Source organism: Pseudopodoces humilis, chromosome 9 (assembly GCF_049639895.1).
Source record: "Pseudopodoces humilis isolate 2021_Gansu_Grassland_sample_001 chromosome 9, ASM4963989v1, whole genome shotgun sequence".
NCBI lineage: Eukaryota > Metazoa > Chordata > Aves > Passeriformes > Paridae > Pseudopodoces > Pseudopodoces humilis.
In genome coordinates, this window is record NC_142208.1 from 17,803,261 (window position 1) to 17,815,273 (window position 12,013).

Here is a 12,013-nt window from a genome sequence, read left to right on the forward strand (position 1 = left end):
TAATAATAGAACACAATTCTCTTTTGTGCAGAGAGAGAGTGAAAAGAAGCTCAATTTTAAGTCTTTTATCGAGAGGAACTTCAGAACAAGGAGCTTCAGGCAAGTACAAATTTAGCAATAGAGCAAGGAGTGAAACACTCCACAACCCAAATTTCAACCTGGCATTTTGATTATGGGCTTGTCTTTATTTTATGTGCTTTTGAGTACTTTCAGCAAGTACTGTATTCCATGTATGTGTTGGCTGGCGGCTCTTGCTGAAGTGCACTGCAGTTGTGCAGTCTCTGAAGTTCATCTGTGGAGCAGACGTGGTTGTGTCATTTCACATGTGCCAAAGGTGGCCTCCAGTGCTGCCACCTGGCCAAGGCAGCAGTGCAACAATCCCAAACCATGCAAACCTGACACCTGGGACAGACTGAGGGATGTGATGGGCAGACACCCTGCTGACAGGCTGGTTTTGAAACATGACAGATAAACATGGTTATACCAACATGGCAGGATCAACCATCAGCAACTTCTGATCTTTTCCAATAAGTTCTCCCTACCAGATTCATGCCACATTGATTTTCAGTGCATATTAAAATCAAGTGTCTTTAGCGAGGGGCAAAGTAAATTATTAAAATGGAGAGTGGTTAAAAAACTGTAGGGGAGATATGGGAAAGAGGCATCGGAAAATTTCAGGATGATCAACTCCACCATGTAATTTTGGCAACAATTTGATAGGAACCAGCAGTCAGCTGCTGGAATAACTTTCTTCCATACTTTATATAATGTATATGACTATAATTAAAACTATGTCTATCAACTAGAAGCAAAGCTGATGTCAGCTTTCCCTTACTATTTCTAAAGAAATCTAAAGGAGGATTCTGTCAGGAACTTTCTCTAGAGAATCCAGAGCTGAAGATACTAGAGAGAGGAGGCTATCCTTTCAAAATCTTCCCAAAAATAATACAACGTGCCCATAGCATGGGATTAATGTTGACTAAACCCAGGAACAACTGCACAGGTTCTGCAGGGAGAAGAAGAAAAAATGGCTTTTTGTCTTAAAAAAAATCTTCCTCAAAATACCTTGAAAGGACTGAGGGAACAAAAGAGGAAACTCCTGCAGGTTCTTCCTTAATGGGGTGCCCTCATACCTGTATGAAGAAAGAATCTAGCTCCAGGAGAGGGAATTTATCACAGCACAGATTATAGCATTCCTTACAAACATGACTGCACTGTGCTCCAGCATGAGATTACTTGCTGTTGTACTTGGGGAAAGAGTACACTTTCATCTTCACACTACCCAATTTTTCATGTCTTTTCCTTTCCCCAGTAACTCAGTAGAAGGTTTTTTTTTAAAGCAACTTATGTTTTCCTACCCTCAGGCTCACATACCTGAACAGAACACCTCTGAGAAACAGTTTTTTTTCAGTAAGCCTTGGTCATCTCGTAGACTAGAGGACAGCTGAGCTCTGCAACTGAAAAACCTGGACAACTTTTCTACAGACAAATGCTCACTGAATCCATTAAAGCTTCAGGCAACAGTGGACATGTGTATTCACATGCTTTTCTAAATCTGTTCCAAGCTGATGAACAGCCTAAATGGATTTTAAATTTCATAGCAAGCTTAGGCTACCACTTTGTGTCTGCACTGGCTGCTATTCAGCCTAAGAATAATCTAACACTTTACAGCTTGCTTTTGCTCAAAAGATAAAACTATATAGGCCTTCAGAAAAGACAAAGCATTTGCATTTTTTTAAGGAGTTCACTTTTGATTCCTTTGCTGTGATCCCTGTATTAGCATTTTCAAAGTTTATCCCTTGGAGGGCCATGAAAATAAGACTATAAAGTGCTTCCCCTTTACATTAGAATCAACTCTCCAAAGCAATCAGAAGACAAGAACAGCACACAGATGACCTGGAGGTATTTCCAGACATCACATCATTCGTTTCAGGATATATCAGACACTTTAAAGGTAAATAATACTATTAATTTGAGAAGAACTGTTTAGAGACCAGCTTTGTAAGTGATCTCATTTCATCTGCTTGTAAGCACAATTCCTTTATCTATAAACTGAGGGCATGAATTACCACTACTGGGAAAATCCCTCTTTTAGCTGCTCCCTGTGACTAGCTGTGCGTTAGGGTCAATTTCTTCTATATTTAGAGGATAAAGCTTCTATAAAGCTTAATTATTTCTCTGTGGGGCTTGTATGATGAAGGCACTTTGCAGCAATCAGTGGCTGCTTGGAAAAAATGCTGGCTTAGGGTAAACAGCCAAGATGTGGATCTGGGCTGTATTCTCTTGTGCCAACTGGGGGTGTTTCAATCAGCATCAGTGCTGTTTATGTTTCTGAACAGGGCAAGTTGGGGAAAAATGGGCTGTGTTCAAGTCCCATGACTAAATCAATTAAATCTGCCTTCAATGTTGTTTTTTTATTTCAAAACAAATATAGAATATTTCAGAAATTTAAATGTTTCACATGTAGCAGATTTAAAAGGAGTGTTTGAAATATACCAAAAAGGCAAAGAAGGGCCTGGAGGAATGCCACATCCCCCAGTGTGCAACATACTGCACAGAGCCTAATGACACCGTATGAAGATCCTCCTGCATCTTATTCCTTGCTCCTTTTTCTGCTCTTTCTGGCATCCATCCCTAGCCAACTATTCAGGTGATTGCTTTTTCTTGGCTTGGCCACATGTACTAGCATCTCTTCTGCCTCTCTTAGCATCTGCCTCTTGGAGAACTGCCTTTTTGCCCCCTTCTCCCAAGGGACAGCTCCACCTGGCCCTGACACTGGGGGTCTAAATTCAGCGAGGTCCTGCTACCTCTACCAGCTGATTACATTTTCAGTAGCACCATCTGTCTGCCTCTCTCCCTGATCACTTTTAGCCCATGAGCATTGCTTTCCTTGGTCACAATAAATAACACAGCATCCTTTCTTGGCTAAAGGCTGAGTTCTGACTCAATCCTTTCCACTCAGATTGCACTGTGCAACTGAGAGCAGTGGAAAGATACACAGTAATAATCACAGTGGGTTTGTAATGACATATCAGCACCAGTAAGGCTTTGAATCAAGTGTCAGTGCCAAGAATTTGCAGGAGATTTGCTATGTTGCTGTGCTGTAAACTAGATTTGGGTGGAAAAGCAATGGCTGAAAAAGCAGTTGCAGAAAGCATGACCGTTATTTCTGTACACACACACACACACTTCAACACATCTGGAAATGAAGCATGTAATTGATTTAACCCAATTTTGGTTAAAAAGCTCCTCTTAAAATGGTGCAGGATCAACAAGTTCTGTGGATTTCAGAAAGGGCTATACAAGCAGCCAAGCATTTCCACACTTACTCCTTTACGTGTATCCAATCTGCCTTATTGGCCAGGTTGCTATGGTATTCTGAACAATTAAAAAAAGGACACTTTCCTACTAAAACTCACAACTAAAGAAAAATTTTCCATATACTTAAGCTTCCACTATTACAATCTTTCCTAATTTGTCATTCGAAATTGCTTGCAACAGCCAAAACACCTGTCAACCACAAAATAATTGTTGCAGTTTAGCAGTGAACTGCCTGGATGCACAAGGCAGCATTCAGACATGTAGGCAAATCGGTTTCACTGATTTCACTGATGGGACTTTCACCCACTGCCCTTGTTTGAACTCATATCCAGAGTGGAGAAGGTACACAGAATGGGTCAGACAGAGAATGACACAGGTGCAGTAAGAACATCAACACCTGTGGGAAGCTCACTTTGCAACCAAAAAGTCCATTAAACTGGCAAGACTGACTTTTGATTCCCTTGAGAACTTTAGCTTTTGAAACACACAGCAGTCACGTTGAGCGTTTCAGCACTCCAAGATGAATGTAAATATTGATGCCTCACTTGCCAGCACTCCCAGGGAGAGCTTTGCCAGAGTGCAAGGTCCTTCCCACTGCACTGCCACACTATCAGTTCTTGATGAGTTAAGAATGAACTGTGCAGATTCATACGGGCACCAAAGTGCTGCTGCCAAAAGGTTTGTGCTGATCTGAGACACTCTGGGAAAAGTACAGTGATACTTAATGGCAAAACTACTATCTTTGCTGAACAAAACCTGAAAATCCAGTTAAGGATTCCTAAGAAGCTATGAACCAGGGTAAAGAAACCCCTACTCATAGTGCCTTTTTAGAAAAACCCACATGAGAATTTATACTCACACAGTTTTTATTTCAAAACCCCTTATAAGAATGCACATTTTCTGATGCCAAATACAAAACTATCTCATATCAATCCATGATAACAACACCTACAGCTTGGTAAATACCTTCTGCACTGGGCAGTTGCCCTGCTCATTGTTTAGGACACACAGTAATCCTGTCCTTAAGGTCCAAAGTGAAAGTTGTCTGTGCCCATATAAACCATATATTATAATGAAATTATGCGTACACACTGACTCCTCTGCTGGAGATAGTCATGAACAGCTCCCCGATCCAGCACTACTCACATACTTACTATGTTGCAGCTATAATGACTCAATCTTTCATTAAAAATAACTACGAACAATCACTTAAAACTGTGGCAACACAGACTTGAAGCTTATGCACCCCATGAAAAGTACTGCTCAACCAGCATAGCCTTGCTTGCATGAAGGCTTTAAGCAACTGTACTTGTGTAAGCAAAACACTGTCAGGTTTACAGCTAATAAAAAAAATCTTATTTGCAATGAGGAAGTAGGGTATGTATTGCAATTATTATCTTGGACAGAAGATACCTTTTTCCTAATGGCAAAACAAAGCAATTATGCTTTGGATGGGCCCACTGGCTGTGCTGAAGAGTGACTAGAATGGGTGGAGCATCAGGCTTGCCTTATATTACCAGGGTCTGTAAAATCAAATATTTAAAAATACTTACATTGTCATGTCCTGGATAACAAGGTCATGGCACATAAAATAATTCAGTGTTGAAGTAACATTATAATGACATTCAACCACATATCCTACACATATTATGGGATGCACAGCTATATATATCTTACACAGCTTTATCTTATAAAATGACATACTTGAGTGATGTTTTTGGAGCCACTTCCCCTGCAAGATAAGATCTCAGGTATCTGTCATCTATCTTGCTCCTATCCAGCTAAGGAGGCTGACAGTGTGAAAGAGGAAACCTACCGTAGCTTCCATTTCATTTGACCTGTAAAGAGAGTCTGCAAAACACCAGAGTTCTAATGTTTCAGGAGTGACTATCAATGACAGGCATAAAAAGCATTTTCTACTGGTCACATCATTACACGTATCACCCAATTTTGAAATGAAAGAAATCCCAGTGTCCCCAAGTTTATCAAAGACTGAGTTACATCGAGCAACATACCTTTGAGATGTTACTAGAGCGGCTCACGGAATGCCCCAAAGCCTTCTCATTCTGAAAGAGCAAGAACAGGATCACTACAGCAACAAGTCACAGGAAAATATATTACAGCTGGCATTAAAAATCTCCAAATTCCATGGAGAAAGTCTTACAGCTGGGGCTTTTAAGGATGTTGCTTCTATTGACATCAACCTGATTTACAATAATCACTGAATTGCTTTGTTTATTTAACAAGATAGTACCTTTCAGAAAATCACATAGGCAACACATGCACAAACTGACAAAAACTAAAAAATCTATTTTCTCTAAGGGTAAAACCTTAGACTCAGGTGGCACCTATTTTGGAAAGGATACTTCTCAGTATCATGTAGGCCTGCTTCATCTACATTTAGAGGCAAACATTCAACCACTAAAACTGAAAGCTCTTGCTTAATTAAAAACAAAAAAATATCATAGTGATGTCTGGAAACAATTATGAATAACCATCTGCATGTCACTTAAGGATACAGGATAGAATTACTAAGGAACTTCCTTTTAATACAGAACTTGGAATTAAACTGGAAATGTCATACAAGATGGAAATGTGGAAGCTGCAATTCTCAAAACTGAAATTAGCAACGATTGTATCCGTTATTCACTTTTCACACCCAGATGCATAAGGATGACAGTTTTATCTCCTTCAACCTGTAGGTTTCAGCAAGGTATTTCATCCTTTAAGGATACCTGGTTTCTGAACATTAGTTTACTCTAACTGTAACTGGACACAGTTGCTTCACTTGGAAGAGCCTAGAAATTACTTTGCAAAGACTTTTCTGATTAAAATCCAATGAAAAATACTTTTTCCTAAACAAGTGCTACAAACGGAGCGAGTCATAACATTCAGTTAGAGATCTACATTCCTCTAAGTTTGTAAAGCTGGGATGCAATATGTTTGAGCTTTAAACCCTCAGACAAAAAGGCAAAGTTAGTACTTTTTCCTGAGGGCTCTGTGCTATGTAAGGGATTCTAGAAATGCATATTTTTGCTTGGGATTTGAAGAAACAAACTCTTTATTCCTGAAGAGAATTAAACCTAACAGAGTCACTTTGATTGACAGCACCCTCTTCTAGTCTTCTGCAAAGTGACTGATGAGACAGAAATTGAGATCAGAAGTCCCACATCTATAACAAATAGGGACATGAAAAAATTCCCTGTCAGTCAACTGCTGTTAGTCCTAGATCAGCACACTGGTCTCAGACCTCCGGCCTATGGTTTGCTACAATTCAAGTGAGTCTTCAATTACATGAAAGCCCACATGGAGTCAACCTGTCTGGCTGAGCATTCAGATGCTACACCCATACTTTTGACATCCCTCTGCTCCCAGATACTTCCTACAGTGCATCCTCCACAGCAACTTCAAAGCTTTTTTGGGAGAAGAGAAGCCAAGGTATAAAACTTTAGCATGTGCTTACAAAAGCAGGGTGTCCCTTCCTTACACCACCAGCTGCCTCTCAACACAGTCCTGGGCACTATGTCAGCTGACAGATAAAAATTGCATTTCCTTCATTAAAAACATGAGGAAGCAAATACAGTGTTCTAGAATTTCCTGTAGGAATCCAAGTATCTAAAAGACAGTAAAACAGTATTTCCAAAGAAAAGGGGAAAAGTGATTAGGGAACACCACATGCTAGTTTTGACCGATGGCCAAAATAAAAACCAGCAAGTATCAGAATGCCAGATTTGTACACTGCAAGGCTGAGTTTGATTTTTGAGATGACTATGAGCTTTTGTTACTCAGATAACAGTATTCCTGGAACAGAAACAAACACACAAAACCTTCAAAAATATGGATATAATGCTTATGCAAAGACTAATGCTGGACAGGACTACTGCCAAAATCTGCACAGCTAAGAACTGGCTCCAATCATAAGGGAGAGCCTAGCTGATTTCATCAAAGGCAGTGTAACCATAGCAACAGGGCAAAAAAAAAGTTCATTGAAGCTACAGGAGACAGGAGGAAGAAAAAAGGGGGCAGGAACACACTCTCAAGCTATGACGAAAAGAGACCAACACAAGCTGGCAAGCACAAAGACTTGCCACTGCATATGTGTGAGGTGTGGGGGAAGCAGGCTGTGCTCGGCCTTCCAGGGATGCGTGGGAAGCAAAGAGAGCAAGGCTACATGCGACAAGGGAAAATGAGAGTGGAGACTGAAACCCTTGAGTGAAAAGTCTCCCTGAAGCAAGACAGGTGACAGTCTCAAATCCAGCCCAGGATGTCAAAGACAAGGATAAAATTAAACAGAGCAGAGGTTTCTTCATGTTCACTCAATGCACTCCCAAAAACTCCTGTCTAGCTGAAGAAGATGCTTGCAAGGGAGCATGACTGAACTTACACAGGCACCTGTGTTGAAAAGGATGTGCTAAAATTCAGTAAGCATGACAGGCTGGAAGACAAGACCTGTATTTGCATAACACAGTAGATGATGCAGAGTAAACAGACTTCTAGCTGCTGCCACAGAAACTTGTCTCTCTGCCTCTGCTCCCAGAACAGATCTTATCTGATAGATGCCAGGAGCCTCCAAGAGACAGATGAACATATTATCTTTATTCATCTACTGTTAGAAACATACCTATCAGAGGTTTCAGTCAGCAGATGACTGCAAACAATTGGTTTTGTTATTGAAAAAATGACCATTTTAAAACAAAAAATCAGTCTTGAAAAGTATTCTCTTAAGGGCTACGGAGTGCATGCACAGATATATTTAGGAATCTGTGATATTCCTAATGGAGATCTAAGCACCTAAGTGCTCTTTAACATCTCTGGTTCTTAGCCACACAAAGCAGGTACATCCATAACATCAACAAGAAATTCACTACAGTAGATTTTAAAAGCAGGCACAATTAATGAGGAACAGAAACATTAAACAGATAAAAATTATTTAAAAGGCAAACAAACACGTCTCACTTTTCACTTTATATCCATCACCAGTACATTAATCCTGGCACCTTTTAGAATTATTCACAAATTGACACTGACATGGGAGTGGCAAGGCTAAGCTTTCACAGTACTATTGCTCCCAACAAATAAAAACCTTCAGAGACTATTTCTGGTATGTTCCCACTGCACAGTAAGACATATTCTGGCTGGTAATCACAGCTCCAAACAAGCTCTCCTTCCCTCCTGTAAAAGCATCAGGCTTTGCACTTGAATGAAAGATCAGGACAAAAGCAACATCTGCAAGCAAGGACCCTACAATTATCACTAGTTAAAGTAAGTGTCACTCTCCTCTAGCAATTCAGCCTGTTTGGAATAATGGGAATCCTGCCTCTTGAAGTCATCACCAACTAGAACCACCTGGCAGGTGTTTAAAAAACAAACAAACAAACCCCACCCAGACCGGAAAAAATTACAAGTGTGACTTGTCACTTCTCCTGAGCCATTCACTGGCAGTTGCCACTCTGAGGTCCCCAGCAGCTAGTGTGGCTCTAGAAAAATGACTGAAACCCAGAAAAATTCCTACCAGTCCTCTGGATGCACTTGCTTACAATTGCCTGAATCCACCTCCCAGCTTTCGTTTCTTTGTCTACCTTCCCCTTGAATTTGCTCCCAGCTGTGAGTGACAGACCTGCCTTCTTCCTTCAGCAGCTGCTTCAGCTTTTTTAGCAGTTGCATCTGCTTTTCTTCAGGGCTCTACACCTTGCCTTCACCACCTCGCCTGGCTTGTTTTCCCTTCTGACACCATTCCTCAGTCATCTCTCAAGGCTTTTTCAGTTCAGATATCTGGAAGATGATAACTTCCTTCTGTCCTTCCTTCTACTTCAGTCTTTCATATATTCAGCATTTCAAGTTATCTTACCCTTTCTTCCCTAGGGATCTATGTTTCTGTTTTCCACCAAGCTACGTAACTCACACCCAGAATTCCTGTGAACCCCAATACATCAGTTCCCAGCGTGAGAGCCAGTGCAGCCACAGCTGCTCTTGTCTACTTAAAACACCATTGTATCAAACTGACCTTTCTCCAAACTTAGCTGTAGTCTTAGTGCAGCATCAACAAGTGGGCACCCTAAAGAAATACAACTTAAATATCTTGGCCAGAAGAAAGGTAACAAAAAAAACCCAAGTAAAATAATTTGGTTTTGTAATTCCAACACTCTTGTTTCCAGTCATTAAAACAGGTAAATAGAAGATGACAGAGGAAGCAGTTTCATAGCTTGTGCAAGTGCCTTCTGGTGAATTGTGACTACACACCTAAATCCAGTCCTAAGAATGATTAATGCTAAACCCATCTTTATCTCTGCTCATAGACCTGCAGAAGAAACTGCAAGCCAGATCCCAATGGGTTAGCAAGGTGACTTTTATTCTCTTTCCACCTGGAAAAGGAGGACAGAGGGAACCAGAGGATGGTACTCCTTTGACCTCAAGACAACAATGGCTTTGTGTGAACCCAGCACAGGCTTGCTTCCTGAAGTCTTAATTCTTCAACACACCAGTGACCTGATAGGGCACTACAGTCTCCATTTTGCAGTACAATTTCTACGTTACATTATCTTACATGATAACATGGGTTAAGAGCTTCATCTGAAGATAGGTGTTCTCCATCTAAAACCTCAGTAACAAAGAGCAGAGACTTTATTTTGAGGATGGTGTTACTGTAATGCCACAGACAGAGATCACTACAAGGCATATACTAATATCTCAGCCCAAAAGAGACACAAAAACCAGGTCACACTGGCTAGAGCACCACCAACTTGTGGTTTTCTATGTGGGCTCTGAAAGGCATTTTAATTTCATTTTGTGTATTACAATTGCATTTTGAAATAATGGATTAAGCATGAGATTGTTATCTAGCAAAATCACTGTTATCAACAATTCATGTCAATGAATTTTAACAAAATCTTCTGGGTAAATGGTTACTTTTCTTAATAAAAAACTTTGCAGAAGAGAATGAATAAGTGAAAACTGCTCCAATTCATACAGCAATTCTCATTCTTAGATCTGATGAGAATTAAAGAATGGAACTCAGAATGACACTGCTTGAAATGGTGAGAGGTGCTGAAGTACTGAGTCTGAAGCTGACCTACGCAAGGGAAAGCAGAAAATGAGAAGTGAGACTCCATTCTTCCACTGAGTCCTATGACCATGAATGCATCACTGTTTTACAAACATGAAGTCGTACACACCCAGGTACTGTTTCAGGGTTCATGACTGTCAAATTTCCTGACAACTTCTGAGAATTTCTGCAAATCTTGCTCTGAAACCCTATACCTGAACAACATATATTAAAAAAAAACATGCGTTTTTAGTCTGGGGAGAGGAATTGCTGCTGATAATATTGGCAAATGCACTTAATTGTCTGAAGTAGATAGAATGAGAGGAAAGAAATGAGAGAACACTTTGCAATTATTTCCTTCATCTGTCAAAACCAATGGATTGTTAAGTTACAAAAGCTTTGTCAGCACTAGATCTCATCACTGACAGAACTCAACGTTTAATTACTTCAGTAAGAAATGCTACTTTGCATCTTATCTTCTGAATATGACCTTTATTTCTTTGGCAGTCACCAGATCATTGTGGAAGAGCAATAAATATCATCAAGGTTCATAAATGATTTTTGCACACAGCTAGAAGAGTAATGAAATTAAGAATAATGCCATAATGCATCTATTCAAAAAAACATTAATGGCATCTCTGCTCTCGTGGAGTATTAACTTGAAATACTGTAAATACTTGTGCAGTGTTTACCTGACACTTGAAAGCAAAAGGGTGATGGAAATCACATCACCTATTTCTTGTTTTGCCTTTCTGGAGACAAAATATAAATACTGAAATAGGAATCCAAATCATGCCCCTTGCATCTAATCCAGCATCTTCTGATACTGGATAATCCCACTTGATTCCTGGCAACCAGCAATCCCTGACAAAGAGCAGAAAGCCAATGTAAGATTTCAGATCTATCATAGGGAAAAATCTATAGCAGGTTAACTGTGGATAACTCAGAGAGCTCTCTAACTTGTTTATTCATATTCACATTAAGCCACTTCACATGTGGGAGACAAACTCAGGAAAACAACCTGAAGGCAAAAGACAGGCCTGAAAGTAAAACAGGAGAATTAACAAGCTTTATTCCAGACACTGAACTTCCAGCTGTGCCTGAAAATTTCAGCAACAGATATAAAATCATGAGATCATATGGCTTTAACAGAAAAGACTGGCCAACAAAAGGAAAAGACAACAGACCAAATGGCTTCCACAGCAAAGTTCAAGGAACTTAGGAATTCAAAGAACAAGCCACGCGCCTTGGGGGTTTGGGGAGGCAGGTCAAAGAGGCTAGTGAATCAGAAACAAGAAGTAGAGCTGAGAAGAAATTCCAAGAACAAGGCAAACACAGCAGAATGTCAAAGTTAAATAAAAATCTCTTGCCCATGTCTGCACCCCAGTGTGGACAGAACACTGTGTGCTCCATCTCCCACCTGCCTTAGGAGGAGCTTTCAGACCTTCCATGGATGTGTCCAACACGATGCAAACTTTTCAGGCACGCAGGTCCCTACGTGTAACAGATGCGGTTACTTGCTGTGTACTGCTCTGCGCCTGGCTTTGCCAGTTTGGTCACAGGACTACAAGACATACAATGCTTGGATTTTTTCTTGACTTCAGCCAGATGGTGGATAAGGTGAGGAGAGCATTCTCTTTAAAAAGGCCC

The 12,013-nt window shown here is 40.3% G+C and overlaps 1 protein-coding gene across 6 annotated transcripts in view; it reads right to left on the bottom strand.

The window, feature by feature from the left end:
* The window catches only part of MARCHF8 (membrane associated ring-CH-type finger 8), a 97,855-nt gene that overhangs the window by 18,807 nt on the left and 67,035 nt on the right, over positions 1-12,013 (bottom strand). For 5 of the 6 annotated variants that reach the window (XM_005520571.3, XM_014250249.2, XM_014250251.2 and 2 more), the window contains exon 3: positions 5,337-5,387. The exons of the other annotated variant lie outside the window; for it this stretch is intronic. In XM_005520571.3, coding sequence (XP_005520628.1) covers positions 5,337-5,387 — 51 coding nt within the window. The remainder of the gene's footprint in view (positions 1-5,336; positions 5,388-12,013) is intronic. 6 annotated transcript variants of the gene reach the window in all.